This window comes from Lissotriton helveticus, chromosome 10 (genome assembly GCF_964261635.1).
Source record: "Lissotriton helveticus chromosome 10, aLisHel1.1, whole genome shotgun sequence".
NCBI classification, from domain to species: Eukaryota; Metazoa; Chordata; class Amphibia; order Caudata; family Salamandridae; genus Lissotriton; species Lissotriton helveticus.
Window position 1 is genome coordinate 723,503,676 of NC_136071.1, and position 20,537 is coordinate 723,524,212.

General features: G+C 46.5%; 1 protein-coding gene across 3 annotated transcripts in view; it reads right to left on the reverse strand.

The window, feature by feature from the left end:
* Nucleotides 1-2,678: 2,678 nt before the first annotated feature.
* Nucleotides 2,679-20,537, reverse strand: part of NCAPG2 (non-SMC condensin II complex subunit G2) — a 347,950-nt gene continuing 330,091 nt past the window's right edge. For 2 of the 3 annotated variants that reach the window (XM_078663272.1, XM_078663273.1), the window contains exon 28: nucleotides 5,384-5,662. In XM_078663272.1, coding sequence (XP_078519398.1) covers nucleotides 5,611-5,662 — 52 coding nt within the window. In that variant the 3' untranslated portion in view covers nucleotides 5,384-5,610. Of the gene's footprint in view, nucleotides 5,663-20,537 lie in introns of all 3 variants that reach the window. The other variant, XM_078663271.1, reaches the window with a different exon arrangement.

Sequence of the window (20,537 nt, forward strand, 5' to 3'; positions counted from 1 at the left end):
TGGAAGGCCCTCAACTGAACAGAACCCAACACAGTTCCTATGAAATTAAACTTCTGCGAATGAGCCTGGTGTAACTTTGTACTGTGGATTGTGAAGCACAGCACTGTCAGGAAGTTTGCAGTCATCTGGAGGTGGTCTACAACTATGGCAAGTCCGCTTTCAACAGCTAGTCATTGAGATAGGGGCCAACTGGTATCCCCAACCTCCAAAAATCCATGGTGAACACTGCCATCACGTTCATGAACGTCCACGGGGCACTGGTAAGGTAAAGGGGAGCAGCACAAACTGAAAATACTTCTAGCCTACCTTGAACCACAGCTAATGTCTGTGGAACTGCAGGGCGGATACATGAATGTACACGTCCTGTAGGTCCAAAGCTACCATCCAGATGCCCAATCCAAAGCAGAGTGAACCTGGGCCAATGTGAGCATTTTGAATTTGTTCTTCTGCAGGTGGGGGTTCAGAGGGTAAAGATCTAAAATAGGATGCAGGCTTCCATCCTTTCTCAACATGAGAAAATAGAAGGAGTAACAACCAGTACTAATTTTCACATCTGGTACCCTCTCTTTGGCCCCTTTGGACAGGCCTGCACCTCTTGCAACAAGATGGACTAGTGCTTCTCTAAATGCCGCTGCGTTGTTGGTGTAAGATGGAGTGGGTTGGAAAGGAATGGAAGGGGATAGTCCCGTTAACTAATCTGAAGGATCTATCTGTTGGATGTAAGAGCTTGCCACCATTGGAGGAAATGTCTGATCATGCCTCCCACACGGTGGCTGTGTGGTGCTAAGAGCAAACTAAAGCAGTTTTGAAGCTGATAATGTAGGGGAGTGGGAATGGGAATGAGATTTTATGTGGCTTTGGGACCTGAACATTGCTTGACTGATCCCAGATAGGACTGGTTTAGCTATCGCAGGCAGGGGACCTTGAGCTTTCAATACACAAAACATCGCGAGTAGCCCTGAAAGGGTTGAAATTGTTGAGGAACAAATTTCCCAACAAGGCAGGGGTAGAAAGGCCCAGAGAATGCACAGTGGAAGGGGTCTCCGTGAAGGGTTCAAGGGCAGAATTAGACTTTTCACCAATGGCACGAGATTCATCGAAAGGCGAATTCATTAAGGCTGCATGAAGATCTCTAGAGAAGCCCATAGACTTCATTCACGCTTGGCAAAGGAGCACCGCACTAGTACTGAATGCTTGTCTCAATTTGTGATGTCCATGCAAGCACAAATTACATATTTGGCCACATGCTGAATGGTTTGAGCCAGGGACACCCAAAACTCCTTAGGGACCACCGCCAGATATGGCTGAGCATGTCCCAGAAGGCATGTGTTTAGCATCTGAGTAGGCACCTGGTACTGACTGATCTTAAGGCTAGGCTGACCGAAGAGAACATTAGTATCCTAAATGACTCCATTCTCTTTAATTTCCTGTCAGGGTTTTGTTGGGATTGAATTGGCTTGATTTGCCTTGCTAGTGAAAGCTTGTACCACTAGACTCACTGTAGCAGGATGTTGAACCAAAAAATTAGTTGACTATTTCCCTCGTGTAGGTCCATGTATAGGTTGTCATTATCATAATGTGGGGAAAATCACCATCATCTCATTTGTAAACTCCGAACAATGGTTGGCTTTGATCCAAGTCTAAGTTTAAAAAACAGGTTCAGCAAAGAAAGGCCAACATTTGGTGTGATCCTGCAGAATGGCCCGGGCCAACAAGTCCCACCTCAGTTAAAAAATATTTGAAACCTGTATCCAACCCACTTGCATGAACCCTGGATAATATTAGACTCTTTAAGATCAATAAATCTTGGCCCACTTTCAGGGTAATAAACTTTCAGGGTAATAAATTTGCCAGTCCCCAATATCAATCTTATCACCTGTCGGAGACTAGGTTTCCGCTCCGTTTGTTCTTTGCTCTTGCCTTATTTGGGGAAATATTTCCTTTATCCAGAGACATCTGTGTCGATCGATGGGCTACAGTGGAGTGGTGAGTCCACATATCCTCCACAATACACCACCTTCTCTGTAGATTGAACAGAAGTTGCCATTCGCAAAGATGTTAACACACCAAATCTGACACTCTAGACTTTGGAAAATAGTAGAAAAAATGTTCCAATAATGTTAAATGGGCTACAGAACTCTTACAGGGAAGCTGCCTCAGCTTCAGCTCCTCAAAACGGCACAGGCATACCAAGAAAGTTGAAGCATATGCTATTTTAACTATTAGTATATTCAAAATGTCAGCCTTAATGACTGAATTGTGATGCAGAGTGCCTGCAGTTACAGTAACCTGCTACCACAACTGATGCAGCAATTTCCAAAATGATCTAAGAAGTCACAACACAGTCTCTGCTTTTGCTCAGCAGAAGATCAATGGCTGACAGATATGGACTCTCTCCAGCACTTGAAAGTGAAGAGAATGAGCCTATTTGGAGTCAAAGAGTCCTGCTGAATCTTCTAGATACTGACTTACCATGGTATTAATATTCTTTCCCTATCGGAGCCTGGCTTCCTTTTACTGTTCAACAACCTCTTTGCTGACCCATTTTGACTTCGCCAGGATAGAGAGATCCCTTCAGTCACATTTTCCAGAAGAAAAATTGCTCTACATAGTTGTGCTCATCATCAAAATTCATTAACCGTACTTTTTACTAATTTAATAGCCTACTTTTTGAGTAATTTCAATTTCAGTCCTTTTATAAATAGTTAAAGTAATTTAATTGTGGTACACTTGTGCTTTTGTACACTAGTCAAGTATCACTACAAGCACTCTTTGCATGTCACTTATATTGCAATATAGGACATTGTTATATGACATGACGATATGACATTATTGATAATCAATTAAATAACAAATAAGAGATCTCGTCACATAAATGGTTTATATTGAAATCATTTTCTTTTGCCTTCTTTGCTGCCCTTTTGATCTCCAGATCCTTTCCCTATCGGAGCCTGGCTTCCTTCTACTGTTCAACAACCTCTTTGCTGACCCATTTTGACTTCGCCAGAATAGAGAGATCCCTTCAGTCACATTTTCCAGAAGAAAAATTGCTTTACATAGTTGTGCCCATCATCAAGTCAGTATTGTACAAAACAAACAAAGGCAGTGGTACCTGAGGTTGTGAAGACTACTGCCATGAAACTTCACAGAATTTAAGCAAAAAACTTTGCGAAATGACACGGGCAAACTTGGAAGGAAAAAAAGAAAAATGAGCAAAATGGAAGTGAGAAGATGCTCCTGCTGAGGACCTTGAACATATAGCTGGTCATCCATTCAAATTTCCTGCCACAACAAGTCATGCCCCAAGGTCCTAGACTTCTGGTGGTTTGGAATGGATGGTAAGACACTTTTACTAACTACTGATCAGTTTTAAGGGCAGCTCTAATGTCAGTGCGTAAAATGAGCTCTCCTAAAGACCCAACTTGGCGATTTCCGTAAGACCTGCCCTTTCTAGGCAGGACATTTTGCTACCTAGACTCAGTAGCCAGATTATTAAAACTATTCACTCTCCTTTTCAAAGGGCAAGCTCATCTGACTTCAGTTTAAACATCATATTTTCATTTTTAAGAATATCCCAAAGAATGTATACACAAACAAAAACAATTAAAGAAAAATCAGCACATAAGTTAGAATGGCCATTTGTCAAAAAAGGTACACAAGATTTGGGGTAACATCACAGGGATAAGATCAGCATAAAACAATTGTAAATAGGCTTAAACATACTTACTTTGATATATCTATATCTATATCTATATCTATATATATATATATATATATATCAAAGTCGTCCAGTGTACAGCCCTATTTGCTTTTGTACAGCACTATTTGCTTTGTCCAAATAGGCCAGTACACTGAATAGACAGAGAAAATGTGATTTTGCAAACTGCCTTGAGCACATAAATGTGAATGTAACCTCAATTGTTCTAGAAGAACTACTAGACCAGTTTGCGGAGACCCAAGTAGTCTGGACAAAAAAGATGTGTCTTTCACTACACGGTATCTGGGCAAACGTGTCAAAGACATCCTTGGCGGAAGATGGAAGAGTAAACAATTCATAGTTCTCTGGGAAAAATCAAAAAAACTTTCAGATGGATGTATTTTGTACTCCAGGAGACTTTGGCAAATGTCCTCTAAACTATGCTTCTATGAAGACAGCCACAAGTTTTGTTCGGCCTACTGAAAAGGGCGAAAATTGCATTGCAAATTTTGAGTTCCGAGTATTTTCATTGAAATGCTACAGTTTGACAGCCAGAGAAATCAGCAGAGCATATGATTAGGAATTGACTAGTAAGACGTATCAATAAGTAGCAACGTTTCGTTAAGCTTTGCGCAAGTACGAGAGACAACGGTTCCTTATGAAGTAATATTTCAGCAGTTTTAAATATCAGAAAGACTTCTATAATATATAGCCCAATCGGAATCTGTGTAACTAGGAAATCATTCAAAATGTGGGTGTATTGTGAAGTAATGCATGTAACAATTATAAATGAATCAGAAGCATGCAACTCTTTCCTTAAAGAACAATACGAATTATGTGTTACATTTCAAAAATGCAATGTTGCAAATGTGGACAGAAATCTGGTGGGATTTTAGTGGGGGCAGATGGAGATCAGATGTCTGCTACGAATATCTGGAAATGTGACTGTTATGCCCACCTTTCCCACATTCTGGAGGCAGCACCTCAAAAGATCTTGTGGAAAACAATCTTAAAGCAATCTTTCTAAACTCAAACTGTAAAATTAAAGATGTTAACTAAATCCAAAATGACTCCACTGCTGATAAAAAAAGAAAAACCACAAAAAATAACTTTGGTGGAAGATGATTCTTTGTGAAATAGGCAAGGCCCTGAACGTGCCTCAAAAGAAAATAAGGGTCATCAATAATGTGTCAGAGGGTGAAAGATAGCAGATGCAAAGTGACAGAAGGCACACAATACAGAGACAAAGTATGCTGCAGTTAAAAGGGCGACTGGAGGCGATATTCAAATAGGCCAATGAGAAAACGTTTTTGACGTGTGATCAACATAGGGCAGTGTATTATAGTACTCCTGGAAGGCAAAGAGGTATATTGAGAGAGGTGTACTTGGGGAAACGAAGCAAAAAAAGTAATTTTACTACGTTGAATAAACTGATTTGTTTCGAAAATATATAATTATCTGTAGACAATTACAAAATGTAGTAGTTGGCAGATCCTAGTTGAAATTGAGGCAGGCTGTCGCACAATAAACTTGGAGAAAAAAAGGCATCAATGGTCAAACTGGAAAGCTAGACCACTGTAGCTTACTTTCTGCATCGCTTGCCAGGAACGTATTTGCTCGCAAATGTTACTATGTAGATTTGTGGAGACAATAACCCAGTAAAGTTCTAGAGAATGATCTTCCATGTGGCTGTAAATGTTTTTTTATATATATTTATGTACACCAAGCAGATAAAATAAAATATAAAGCACCTCAGTTTAGCAGCACCAAAAGCCAGGGCTTAAAAATACAATTTGAATTACATACTTATCCTCACACAATCAGTACAAAATGTATTTTTTTTTACAGTACATAAACATAATATACATAGGGCCGAAGCCAAATTTGAGCTTGAATCTTGAAGAATGGTCTCTTCATGGCTGCATAACGTCATCCAAAATCTTCATCGAGGACTGGAAAAGTGCTCTGAAAAACAAACCATTCAAAAAATTTAAGATCTACAGAGCCTTACACTTCAAAAAGTCACAAGACCAAGTACAAATTACTTACCGTTGCTAGTTGTTTTGGACAATCTACCTCCCACAGATTGATCACTTACAGAAATATCTTCAGATATGAGATTGAAGTTAAAAGTATTTTCCTGCATGTGGCCACGAGCTAAAGGTTCATAGTACATTACGACAGTCTGGTTGGTTGCTTTACAGAATGAGGAACCAGGATACCATCTCACTCGATCTTTTCGGGCTATAAAGGCTTCGACCGTCTATTCCCCTATGCCATTGGCTGTATACTCAAAACTGACGTGCAGGGAAATAAACCTGTGGTCAGGACCCAAGGAACGCACACTACTGGGGATCAGACAAAGACATTTGGTATTTGGGTATGCAGGGCTCCATCCAAGTACTGGGTATTATAACTCCTACAGACATAGAAATGTGAAAAAAGTAAGATTAAACTATATTTGGAAAACTACACAGCTCTGGCACTTGGAAAACTCAAAATAGACATTATGAGTGCTGGTTGAACCTATGTTGAGTAACAGAATGGCATTGCTCACAATATTGGCGACCAGGCGGCTCCACTCCAGGAGTTACTCCGGCACCTAGTGAGCAAAGCTTAAATAAAGTACTAGATCCAGCCCAACACTTAGGGACTCCGTAACTTCTGCATCTCTGTTTAAGTTGCAATTAGTGGCACACTTTCTAAAAAGTTGACTTTATTTCTTTCCCTACATCGCGATGGGTGGAATTTAAATCTTGTGTTGATTTTCTCATGGCATCTCCTTTAGAGCTGATGGAGTTACTCAGTTTCACTCACTTTGAAGACTGTCTTCTTGCAGGCAATGAATTCAATCCCTTAGGATGTTTAAATATGAATCTGGGGGAGGAAGCATTCATCTGGCACACCTACATGGTTCAAAGTAAATGTCTTTCCTTTATAGAAGTATGCATTGTAAAATACACTCAACATAAAATTGATGCCGTGGAAATACAACACAAATTACAAAAGTAAGTCAGTGCACTAAAGCCAGACTCTATAAACTGTGCATTAATTACACACACACATTATATATATATATATATATATATATCTATCTTCGCCACTCCACTCCACGAGCAAGATGTAAGCGCTCTCTCCTCTCGAAAAGAAACGTGGAGCACAGACCCAGGTAAGTTTTTTTTAAATTTGCTGGTTTATTGAGCTGTAACTCAGTCGGCCATTACGCGTTTCGGTACTGACGTACCTTGATCACATGACCATATACATACATCTATATATATATATATATATATACTAGATGCTCAGACACATGTAGAAGCCCCCTGTCAAATACCCATATTCATGACTTCAAGAGTATTATGCATCCTAGCATCATCGAAAAATACCAGGCTATCAACAGCTGCAGTCAAGAGACTAAATAGTACAATTTTCACTGCATGTACGATTCCCACGACTCTAAAAAAGCGGCTCCCATCTTTAATCACAGTGGAAATATTACTTTCTTGTAACTCTAGTTCTTTACCATAAGCCTCTTCTTTAAAATTCAAAATATTAGCTGTCTCACATCATGTGTTGAATCAGTATCACTTTTACAAAGAGAGAATTCTCCCCTAAAAATATGTTTTTAGCATTAATTTTTGCCTATTTGTATAAGAAAACAATCGTTTAGCTTTTTTGATGTTTTAGGTTCTTCGTTCCACAAATTTTATGTAAAGGGTATAGAGGGATCTCTGCAGGTGAGGATGGATTTTAAAGGAAGTGGGAAGAGATGTTGTTTTGATTTAAAAAGAAATTCATAACTAACTTTAAAAAAAAGATGGATATGACAGACGCACCTTATCTTTGCAAAACAACATGCAAGGTTTCTGGGATCGTCAGACATAGATCTCAGTCACCTAAAAAGCTCAAGGGGTGGTCACTAAACAGCATCTTTTCATGAAAGTTTCTGAATTGGGCATTTAAACCCATAAAAATGTCCTACCAACTTTTAAAGGGATCTCTTAAGCTCTATTGATTACTGGACCAGAAAACACTGACAATAAAGGAATTTTGTGTTCCTTGACCCATTAAAAGCTGCTCGATGTACCTTTAGGGAAACCTGCGAGCATGATTCCCCTAACCTGCGAGCATGATTCCCCTAACCGGTCAAGAGACATTAAAATAGTCTCTTTCTGGCATGTTGTAGATTTGATGGCCTACACCAGATGCAGAACACCTTTAATCTGAAGGCATTTTTCGACATGGTGGATGGGCGTTTCCATTCTCATAATTTCCTGAGTATTGTGGCAGATTTAAATACCCATTTTCAAGGATCATGGGAGTCCAGCACCAAGGACTGAGGGCTGTGGTGGATAATCTGACGTGCCTATCAGCTCTAGGAGATCAGCAGACCACCACACTTATGGTCATTTTGCTACAGTAAGGATCAGAGTGGCTTACGAGTGCTTCACCTCAAATAAGAATCTTGGAATACAATCGAGAAAAACATTTTTAATTGTGAAACACTGATGCAAAGTGCAGGAACTCTATTTGCATTTAAACTTAAGTTAAATTAAGAAAGTCATTCAACCTCTGTACATTTTGGGCATTGGTTTGTCATTTGACGTTATATAAAGTAAATGGAAAATCTCTGCTTTTGTATTTTGTACATCTGATGCAGGATTAAGGTATTGTGCATTGACCAAATTCAAATTAAGGCGGTGCACCACTTTGGAAGAAAACTAATGGCTGTCAGCTGCATGCGTACACACACTGATTTGGCACATTCCCTATACACTAAGCACATCTTCTAAAAAGAGAGGTTGTTCAACAGGCAAGTTACCACCATACACTGCATACTTTGGGGCCACTATTAAACACAGAATTAACTCCCATTTGAGGGGAGAGGGTGGTGAAGTGGCTGTAGGAAGATTATATATGCACTAACAATATTGTTCCCAAAATAAAACCAACTTTTTCCTCAGATGGATACAGCCCCCCGCCTATTCCTTATCTTATGAATGAGTCTCAAAGCAGCTCCCTTTTTGGAAGCAGGACTGAGTAGTACAAATTAAACATGGAAATCATGCACCACAGTCCTGGCTAAGTAAGTATCCATCAGTGTGCGTAAGTATGAATATGCTACTTACCAGTATGCATCTGTTCTTGGCATGTAGGGCTGCTGCCATTCATATCTATAGCATAGATCGCCGCCTAGTGTTGGGTCCGGATGATTGCACATTGTTGTCCTGGAAGAGTCTTCGAAGTATCACTAGATAGGTGGCTCCTCCCCTGGACTACAGTGCGCATGGGCATCGACTCCATCCCCAGATTGTTTTTAGCCATTGTGGCGAAGATGGAGTGTAAATTCTGCAGCCGCTACAGGCGCCGGGGAGGAGGGCGGGCGATATGAATGTCAGCAGCCCTACATGCCAAGAACAGATGCATACTGGTAAGTAGCATATTCAGTTCGAGGCATGTGGGCTGCTGAATTCATATCTATAGCATAGAATACATAGCAGTCCCTCCATTAACGGCGGCCGCCTGTGCCAGCTGTAGATGTTTGAAAAAGTGTTTTTAGAACAGCCTGCCCTACAGCTGCTTGGAGTGCACATCTACACAGTAGTGTTTAGTAAATGTGTGTGGGGTAGACCATGTGGCTGCTCTACAAATGTCTTCCAAAGGGATATTACCAAGGAAAGCCATGGAGGCCCCCAACTTACGGGTGGAGTGGGTTCTAGGGGGGACCGTTAAAGCGCGCTTAGCCTTGTGATAGCAAATCTGAATACACTTAACGATCCACCTGGCTATACCCGCTTTGGAAATGGGGTTGCCTTTGTGCTGGGCGGAAAAGGCAACAAAGAGTTGTTGTGTCTTCCTAAAATCCTTTGTCCTATCGATGTAGTACATCAAAGCTCGTTTGACATCAAGAGTGTGGAGCATTCTTTCTGCCACTGTCTCTGGGTTTTGAAAGAACGCGGGCAGCTCAATGGTCTGATTGACATGGAACTGCGAAACCACTTTAGGAAGAAATTTAGGGTGAGTGCGCAGCACCATCCTGTTGGAGTGAATTTGTATGAATGGCTCTTGTACAGTGAGCGCCTGTAGCGCACTAACACGTCGCCGAGACGTAATGGCAATGAGAAACGCCACTTTCCATGTTAAGAACTGAATCTCACAGGAATGTAGAGGCTGAAAAGGTGGGCCCATCAACCGGGTGAGGACCACATTGAGGTTCCACACAGGAGCTGGAGGGGTCCTGGGAGGGATGACCCGTTTAAGTCCCTCTAGGAAGGCTTTAATGGCAGGCACTCTGAAAACGGAGAGATGCTGCCTGTTTTGAAGATAAGCCGCTATGGCGGATAAGTGTATCCGAATGGAAGCATATGCTAGATTGCATTTGTAGAGATGTAACAAATAACAGATGATGTTGGGAATGGATGCATCTAGCGGGTTGAGTTTGTGTTCAGTACAGTAAATGACAAACCGCTTCCATTTTGCTGCATAGCAGGCCCTGGTGGTGGGCTTTCTAGCCTCCCGTATGATATCCATGCATTCAGGAGGCAAGTCAAGGTAGCCAAACTCTAAGACTTCAGGAGCCAGATCGCCAGGTTGAGCTGTTGCGGGTCTGGAGGCTGAATGTTGCCACAGCTCTGCGTCAAAAGCCTGGGTGTGAGGTGCAGCCTTTGATGCGGTACCACAGAGAGTTCTAGAAACGTGGTGTACCATGGTTGGCGTGCCCACGTTGGAGCAACCAGGATGAGTGTCATCGAGTGTTGCTTTAGCTTTCGTGCCACCAGCGGTATGAGAGGTGCTGGGGGAAAAGCATACGCAAATCTGCCTGACCAGTTCATCCATATCGCATTGCCCTGCGACTGTGGGTGAGGGAACCTGGCGGCAAAGCTTTGGCATTTTGCGTTTTCCCTTGTGGCAAACAGGTCTATCTCTGGATGACCCCATTGCTGGAAGTACGGGCGGAGTACTGATGGGTGTATCTCCCACTCGTGCATCTGGTGGCTGTACCTGCTGAGCAGATCCGCCATCTGATTGTCCTTGCCCGGGAGGTGTTCCGCCATGAGGAAGATGTTCCTATGAATGGCCCACTTCCACATGCTCTGAGCCAGATGAGACAACTGCGGAGAGTGTGTACCTCCCTGCTTTTGAATGTAGTACATGGCCGTCATGTTGTCCGTCCGGATCAACACGACTTTGTTGCACAGATGTACTTTGAATGCCTTCAATGCCATGTAGATTGCCATCAGTTCTAGGTAGTTGATGTGCATCTTCATCTGCTGCGATGTCCATAGTCCCTGCACTGTGTAGTGGAGTACATGAGCTCCCCATCCCTGGAGAGATGCGTCTGTCGTCAGGATAATCTGTGGCACAGGATCCTGGAACGGTCGGCCCTTGCAAAGGTTGTGTGGATTCCACCAATGCAGAGAGCTGTATGCCCGACCGGTCACCAACACTAGGTTGTTCAACTGTCTCTGAGCCTGAGTCCACTGATGAGCCAAGCATTCTTGGAGCGGACGCATATGTAGTCTCGCGTGCAGGACTATGAAGATGCAGGAGGCCATCATGCCAATCAACTGCATGAACACTCTTGCAGGAAGCGAGTGTTGCGGTCTGAACTTTTGGATCAGTGACTGAATGCTGTCGATCCTCACAGAAGTCGGCTGAGCTGTGGCAGCCAGAGTATCGATCATCGCACCCAGATATTGCCGTACATGGGCCGGCTGAAGGTGCGACTTGGGATAATTGAGGGAGAATCCCAGATCGTGAAGGAGGTGAATGGTGTGGGACATGTTGGCGGCGCACTGCTGGGACGACTTTGCTTGGACAAGCCAGTCGTCCAGATAAGGGTAAACGTGAACGTTCTGCCTCCTGAGGTGCGCAGCTACTGTCGCCAGACATTTCGTGAACACCCTGGGCGCTGTGGTCACCCCGAAAGGCAGGACCTTGAACTGATAATGCCGACCCTGAATAGTGAACCTGAGGTATTTCCTGTGTGATGGATGCAGTGGAATGTGGAAATAGGCGTCCTTGAGATCCAAGGTTGCAAGGAAGTCCCCCTGATTGAGCAACAGGAGAACCTGCTGCAGTGTGAGCATATGAAAGTGTTCTGATAGAATGTACTGATTTAGGGGCCTGAGGTCCAGTATGGGTCTGAGGGATCCGTCCTTTTTTGGGATTAAGTAGTACAGGGAGTACACCCCCGTGCCTTCTTCCTCCACCGGCACGAGCTCGATTGCCCCTTTTTGCAGCATGACTAGAACCTCCTGCTGCAGTAAGTGCAAATGCTCTGTGGACATAGGACGGTGTTTTGGTGGCATGTTGGGTGGAGTGGATGTTAACTCCAGACAATAACCGAACTGGATAAGTTTCCTGACCCACCTGTCCGTGGTGATGGATTTCCAGACGGGCAGGAACTGCTGGAGTCTCCCCCCGACAGGTGTAGTATGGTCGGGGGGCAGTGACAGGGCGTCACTGTTTACTGGTGGCGGAGGAGCGGGAGTTGTTTCCACGACCTCTGCCCTTGGCGCTGTTGCCGCGATAGCCGCCTCTACTCTGCTTGGCGTAAGAGGACTGCGCCCCACCTTTATTGTATTGAGTTTGCTGGGACATCTGGCCTCTGGAAACACCTCTATTGCTTGAGCGACGAAAAGTGCTTCCCCGAAACTGCTGGGACTGTAGAGCCCCCATGGATTTTGCAGTTTCGGTATCCTTTTTTATCTTTTCCAAGGTGGTATCCACCTCAGGACCGAATAACCGGTCTGGGTTTACTGGCTGATTGAGGATGGTAGTTTGTATCTCCGGCTTGAAACCGGAGATTCTGAGCCAGGCCTGACGTCTCAACATGACACTGGTGTTAATGGCTCTGGCCGCGGTGTCCGCCACGTCCAGTGCACACTTAATTGAAGCGTTGGAGATAAGCTTTCCTTCCTGAATAAGCATCTCAGCTGCCTCTTTATACTGATCTGGAAGATGTTGTAACAGGGTCTCTAGTGTGTCATAGTGCGCCCTGTCATATCTGGCCAGGAGCGCCTGAGTGTTAGAGATACGCCAGATATTGGCCGCTTGAGCCGCCACCCTCTTCCCCGATGCCTCCAGCACTTTAGATTCCTTGTCTGGGGGAGGAGCCTCACCAGTGGTTTGCGAGTTCGCCCTCTTCCGGGCATTAGAAACTACCAGAGAGTCCAATGGCAACTGGCCTCTGATGTAGGTTGGATCGCCAGGCGCCGGCCTATATTTTTTCTCAATCCTAGGGTTGACCACCCTGGCCCGTGTGGGTTCCTTAAAATGTCTGCAGCATGTTTGAGAACCCCTTTCAGCATGGGGAGAGTCTTGACAGTTTTTTCTGCAGTGGAAAATGTATCAAAAAGGAAGTCCACTTCGATAGGGTCAGTGTGGAGGTCCACGTCGTGGTTCTTAGCCGCCCTCTCAATTAGAGCATTAAATGCAGCCGAATCCTCAGTAGGAGAGGTTTTGACAGCTTAGACCTGAGGGTCCTGGGCAGTTTGCTGATCCCCCGTGTCACCCGCATCCGCCCACGAGTCGTGGCGATCCTCAGGATCAGTGTTGGCAGGAAAGCCATACTCCTCGTCATCACCATCGCCACCCTCCACATCCGAATAAGTGGGTGAGGGTGTAGCCACTCGTGGAGTCCGTGGAGCAAGAGGCTCCACCAGAACTGGGGATTCCGCAGCCGGCTTTTTGCGCTTCAAAGGAATCGTGAAGGACTCTAAAGGCTGGGTTGCCGTGATCTTCCTCTTGTAGAGGGTGAGTTTCCCGGTGTCGGCGTCGATATAGTGTTCCGACTGCTCCTCCACCGAGGGTTGTCGAGGTTTCAAGCTCCCAAGCGGCTGCGAGGGCTTAGGCGCCGTAGACACAGGGACGGGCGCTTCGGTGACCGACCGTGGTGCGAAGGCCTTCGGTGCTACCTTAGGCGGCAACGTAAACAGGAGTGGCGTCGAAGACTTAGGCGTTGTGGCAGCTGGCTTCGCGGTGGAAGCATCCTTCGGGGCGGACGCGGAAGCCTTGTTCCTGATGCGTTGAAGAGAATCCGACACCTGCTTCGTAAAGGAAGCGGACGGTGTCGTCGATCCGACAGACGTCTTCGGTCCACCAGCGAGTGAAGACTCGAGCGTCGATGCCTTAATTTTATCCGGTTCAGGATCAGCCTTTTTCGGCGCGCTGTGTCCGTCTTCCGTTCCGACGGCCTTCTGCGTCGACGGTTTTGTGCCGGTGGCCTTGACGACGCGGTGCGGAGCCCCAGTCCTCGGTCCGATGCCCTTTGCCGATTTTGGGTCGACGGCCTTGACAGACTTTGACTCGGCGCCCTTGACCGACTTTGGATCGGTGCCCTTGGTCGACTTCCCCGGCTCGACAGCCGTGTCCGAAGACGAGGAGGCGGCCGGAGGGACAGACGTCTTCCGTTTCGATGGCGTCTCAATTACTTTTGTTTTCGTCGACACCGAAGGTTTCGGTTTCGATTTGACCAACGTCGGCTCCGCAGAAGTGTCCATAGCCGGGCCCGTAGGCGAGGCCGTGGATCTGGGCGGAAGGTCCGGGTAAGGCCGCGTGGCGATCCCTCGACCTGAGCCGTAGTAATTGTTCTTTCGGGGCTTAGCTCTTCACACGAGCTATCTTTCGTGGCCCCGTAGGCCTCATTGTCGTCTCCTACCTCTCCGACGACTTCTGCTGCCTCGACCACCTCGACGTCTGCGTCATATCCGTAGTCGACCTCCTCCACCGGAGGGGAAACTTGCAGATGAACTTCTTGCTCGTCTGCTTCTTCTCTGTCGAAGATGTCCACCGGTGCCGAGGCCGACTGCCGGGCCTCCTGGCGGGCCACGCGCCGAATCGTCTTCTTCGATCGAAACCTGGAACTAGCCATACAGTTGGCTTCATCGTGGTCCGGCGACAGGCACTTGTTGCACACAGGGTGGACGTCGATGTGTGGGTACTTAGATCCGCACACGGGACATTTCTTGAACGGACTCCGTTCCATGATGTTGTCGAAAGTCTTGCTGCGTCGACTGGGCCCCGAGTACCGAAGAGCCACGCGACTCCTCTGGACGTCCGACTCAGGAACTGAGCCGGAACAGAGCTGGGACCGAACGCAAACAATACCGACGGTATAGGATAAGGCCTTCGGGCCTTAAGAAAAATCTATATTGATTCCGAACTGGAGATGTCGAATACACATCCGAACCCAAAGGCGGAAAAAAATTATCTGGGGATGGAGTCGATGCCCATGCGCACTGTAGTCCGGGGGAGGAGCCACCTATCTCGTGATACTTCGAAGACTCTTCCAGGACAACAATGTGCAATCATCCGGACCCAACACTAGGCGGCGATCTATGCTATAGATATGAATTCAGCAGCCCACATGCCTCGAACATAGTGTTCATCATGGTTTAGCAAATGTATCAAAGTATGTGTTAGAATTGGGGGTCTCTGGTTGGCGCAAGTATGCACTTGTGACAAGCAGGGACCCTCTCCTCTAAGTCAGGGCGAAGGATGACCCCTTAGAATTACCCTTGCTCACCCTCTAGGTGCGTGGCGTGAGCAGCCAAGGCTTTTCTTCAGGCGTTATTCAGTTAAGCATTTGTAATCACACACACAGTAAAATGTACCAATCCCCCCACAAATGGACACCAGGCTGGAAGTATATATCAAAATACGATTCTTTATGTAAAAATATATATATATCTCAGATCAGGCTTATTCACAAGACCAATAACGTTTTTCTTTATGCCACCAGATGATAAAAACAGGCAAATGTTCTTTGTTGTACTTCAAAAGTGGTTTCTCTTAATTTCAATAGTTCTCCTCGTTTTATCTTACTCTAAATGCCGTCTCTTCAAAGTTCAGTGGGTTTTGGACCCGCCCCGGGCCTTCGGCGGCTTTGCAGCGCCTCCCTGGCTCTCCGCTGTGAAACTGACTTCACCCCTACCGCGGCTCACGCATCGGGCGTGAGCACGCCTGCGCCGGGACCGGCTCTTCCCCTCGGCTCGGGGACAGAGTCAGTTGCGGGCCGGCTCGGCGGTGCGGGAGGGCTCCGGGGACAGCGCGGCAGGCAGGGGGGAGCTCGGGGTCCCTAACGGGGAGTGCAGACGGAGCGCACAGCTCTCACTCACCCGTGGGGACTCCGAGGACGTGCAGACTTCTTCCTTCGGCTCCCAGTCAAGGAGCGGCTCGATGACGGGGAAAGAACAAGTTGCGGGCCCCGAGCCCGGTGATGATTTATGAACAGCTCACGGACACTTCTTCACTTTGGCGAGAGTCGGCACAGGCTTGTGCGACTCAGGCTATTGGGGGCACTTTCGGATCTTGGCGCCAGCGGGCGTGTGCAGTCAGGCAGGCGCAGCCCACGACCCTTGGCACGACTGTGCGGGGGTCTCCTTAGCGGGGGCGGCGCGGCCTGCCGAGCCTCTGGGATCACAAAGCGGGGTCACAGGGCACGGTCTGTGCAGCTGTTGACCCGGCGTGGATCGTGATCAGCAGAGGGAATTCCGGCGGGAGGGGGGGGAGAGCGCTTCAGTAGCAGGCAAGGGGCAGAGGAGCAGGACGCCTAGCCTGGGGGCAGAGAGCGACTCCGATCGGAGCGAGGCTCTCACAGGGACAAAGGCAGGCAAGCTCCCGAGTGCCACAGCCCTAGGAGGGGCGATGAGGGGCGCAGTCTGGTTCCAGCGGGATGCACACACGGCTCGAATGTCAAGACGAGCAAAAGCACCAAGGACCCACTATTCCTGGGGTCCACATCAGGGGGCAAGCTCAATCAAGCCCTTGGAGAAAAGTTTCAAGCACAAGTCAGCAAAGTCTTTTAGAAAAGTCTTCTCCTCTCCTTCCTCAGCAAGGCAAGCAGCAGGCCAGTCCTTCCAGCGTCTTCTTCTCCTTCTATTCGGGCAGAGGTTCTTTGTGGGAAACAGGATTCTGATTTACAAGGAGCAGGGCTCCTACTTTTATACAGAGTTTTCTTTGTTCTCCCAGGCCAGGGGGGCCTTTGCATAACTGCTCTCAGTCTCTGAGCACTTGTTGGGTGTACTTCTGGCTTCTGCTTTCAGTGTGAGGGCAGGCACATCAGACGCTCACCAGGGGGGCGGAGCCAGCATTGTGGGGACAGGGGCTGCCAGGAGTACCTTGTTGACAGTGCTTCGCCCTTCCTGGGCCAGGTGCAGGCTGAGTCATCAGTCGCTCCCCAGGGGGGCGGAGCCAGCATTGTGGTGGCAGAGCACAGCCTGATTGAGAGTCCAGGGCACTCCTACCTCCCACTAAGGTGTAATCCTTGCATTCACCACCTGTCATCCCCCAGCCCTGTCACTCACACAACCCAGACAGTCAGATACACATCCAAGCAGAGGTGGGCTGAAATGGTTAGGCAAGCAAATGCTAACTTTCTAAAAGTAGCATTTGCAAACACAGGATATTAAAATAAACTTTACTAAAAGAAGTATTTTATTATTCTGAGTTCAGGCATACTAAACATTATTTTCTACCATGTTCCCTGAGCCTGCTGGGATTATAGAGTGTAATAATTCCAGCAGCTCATCTGGCCTAAAGGGAACAGGTAGCCTTACAATAGTGAAAAGTGAAGTTGGTAGTAATTCACTATTAGGACATGCCACACTCATCAGAGCATGTCCTACCTTACACCTACAATGCACCCTGCCCTTGGGCCTACCATAGGGGTGACTAATATGAAGTTAAGGGAAGGTTTAGAGGCTGGCAAGTGTGTGCACTTGCCCAGCCAGCATGACAGTACCAGACTGCACGCAGGTTCTGCAGTGGCAGACCCTAGACACATTTTAAAAGGCTGCTTCTGTGGGTGGCGCAACCAGCGCTGCAGGCCCACTAGCAGTATTGGTATTCATAAGCCCTGGCACTCCTGGTGCACTTTACTGGGGACTGACAGTAAATCCAATGAACCAATCATGGACATCAATCACATGTACACTTTACCGTAGGGAGCACTTGCACTGCGGCACGGGTTGGCCGCGGCGCAGTGCCCTGAGCAGCGGACACCAGCAAAAAAACATCTGAGGCACATCAGCAAAAAGTGGAAGGGAAACTCACGCCAAGGTGCCAGGTCTAACAGTATGATTACATGGCTGCCCACCAGATGTAAAGTACGGGAGCGCGTCTGGTCAGAGCAGTGGAAGAGGCTCTGACCCTTGAGAGTGGGCGGATATCCTTTGGAAGACATTCTTTGGCCAAGACAGAGCAGATCTTGATACAGAGAATAACCCAACATAAAATGGTGTGCCTGGTTAGCACCTTGCATTCTTGGCTCTAGTGAAGCCCGCACACACGTGGTTCCTCTACTTTGTCCTTTCAATTGTAGGAAGCAGCAAGCCTAGGGTCCAGTATAGCTGGCTGCCCCTCCTCTCTGGTGGAGATGAGGAAGAGGAGAAACAAATTGAAAAATGGCAGATCGACCCATTTGAAAGGCAGGGACCACATTTGGTAGAAAAGATGGCAGGTACTAAGAACCAATATGGCAAGATAGAATACTGGATAAACTGACAGGATCTGAAGTACTCATATCCTAAGCAGCTGAAGCAATTGCAACCAAGAAGAGTCTTCAAAGAGAGAATTAAAAAATGAGAAACTGTGCATCAACTCGAAAGACGAGGCCATCAGGAATGTCAACACAAGATTCAAATCCCACAGAGGAACACAAACCAGTGGCAGGAAAAAAAATAAAGTATACCTTTTTTTTTAGAAATCATGTCACTACTGGCAACCTAGACACATGAAGGCAGACAAGGCAGCTGAACAACCATTAGCAACTGCTTGACCTTACTGAGCAAGTTGCATTGTAAAACGCAAGACTAAAGCGGTTCAGCTCTTCTGATTCACACCACTGAACTCACCTGTTCTTGCAACCTACATAAATGGGTTTTGTAGCTGTTTTCATGGCAGCCAAAATAATGTATCCAACCTCAGGCAGAAGTCAAAACTGGACCTAAAGACACCCCCACTTTGAATAATTCAGTGCCTGGTACAAAACAGAGAACACATCATGTTCCTGGTGAAGAGATCAACACATGGACACCAGAATCTGAAGAAGGTCATGTTCATCACTTCAGGATTAAGTTCCCATTTGTGGTCCTGTAACTAAAGCAGACTCAAGGCATTCACTATTGCGTTGCAGGTGCCTGCAAGGCGTGCCACCACCATGAAAATCCCCCGCAGCTGACGAATCACCTCCCAACACAGGATTCACAACTTCACACCATCCTTGCAGTTCACATAATGGTTGATGTTCGGACAGAACATGAATGGAGGTCTGGGATGATAGGATGGAAACCTTACCCTACAAGGTAGACCATCTTCAGTTCCAGCAGGTTTATGTTGAAACACGGTTCCAATATGGACTAAAGGTCTTGCATCATTTTTCCAGCCAGATGAGTCCTCGTGACAAGCGCAGAGGCTCTGTCACCAAGGTTGCCTGCCGTTTCAGAGAGCCATCAACAGGCTGAAGGAACCACTGCAGCTATGGATGGACTGCATAAGATGTGCCCCAGAGCTGAGATGCCCTCCTGATATGAGAATCTCTAATTTCACCAGCACCAATAAAAGGCTCGCATCTGTAACCAGATTTGAGGCACCAACAGGATGCATGAGGCCATCAGACTCCGCAGGATTAGGCTTAAAGCAGCAGGATCCGTTCTGGAATCAAAATCATCAAAAGCATATCCTGAATATCCACAATTATCTGATGAGAAAAAGTCTTCATGCACGTCATCTCCAGTACTGCCCGTATGACGGTCACCCTCTGCATGGGGATATGATGAGATTTCTGGAGTTGGAGTCACAGAGAATGGTTATAGTATGCTAAAAAGGTTCCTTCGCCAGCACTACCAACCCCTACCTTCACCAGCCAGTAATCCAATTACAGAAATACAAGGACTCCGGAGTTCCAGAGCAAAGCAGCGATAACAGCCATGACTTTTCTCAAAACGTAGCACGTCTACCAAAATGGCAGGTCTGTGAACTGAAATCCCAAGGTGAACATTAGGTAAGGTCTGTGAGCAGGCGATTTGGTAGACTAAAATAGGAGTCCTACAAGAGCCTGAGCACAGAGGGCCAGGAGGACTTGGCTCAGGGCCCACATTAACGTGTCCTGCCAAATGAATAGATTAGAGAAGCAGAGGTCTTAGATCTACGTTCTCCAAGAAGTAAACTAAGTAGAATCCTATGCCCCTCTAGTGACACCAAGTCAATGGCTCTGTTTAAAAAAAAAAAAAAGAGCTTTCTCCAAAATCAAGGCATGTGCCAGAGAGCAAGTCCTGCTAGAAGGAGGGCAGTTTGGAGGGGACAAAAGGAGGGATAGGGTGAACTCTGGAGTGTAGGTCCAGCGAGTGAGCTGTAGTTCTACCACTCTTCGTGCTTTCCAGGGAGTTCTTTGTCTTCTTGCTGAATAGACACTCATTGCTGAAGGGTAAGCAGGATTTAGACATCTTTAGAGGAGCCAGTGGAATGCACACTAGCGAGAGGGTGTACTGTGAAAGCTGTGCCAATTGATTGAGCAACACTGTATTCAGAATCTAACTCCTACTTTAGGATTTGTTTGAAAGGATCGAAACCATTGATAACCAGCTCATACAGGTGCTTTTTCAAGTTCCCACAGAGAGGGGGAGTAGTGGTTTATGAAGTTGCATGATATGCAATTGCAGTGGAAGGGGTTGCTATAAGCAAAGGAGTTTTGTTCCACAGTCTTATCTTTTAGATTCTGGATCTGGAGGGGCCATGGAATAGGCATCAGAGTTTAATTTTGCAGGAGACTTGGACTTCCCGGTGATCGCTGTGACAACAAGAAATTTGGATCACAAGGGGCTGGTCTCTGTCATCT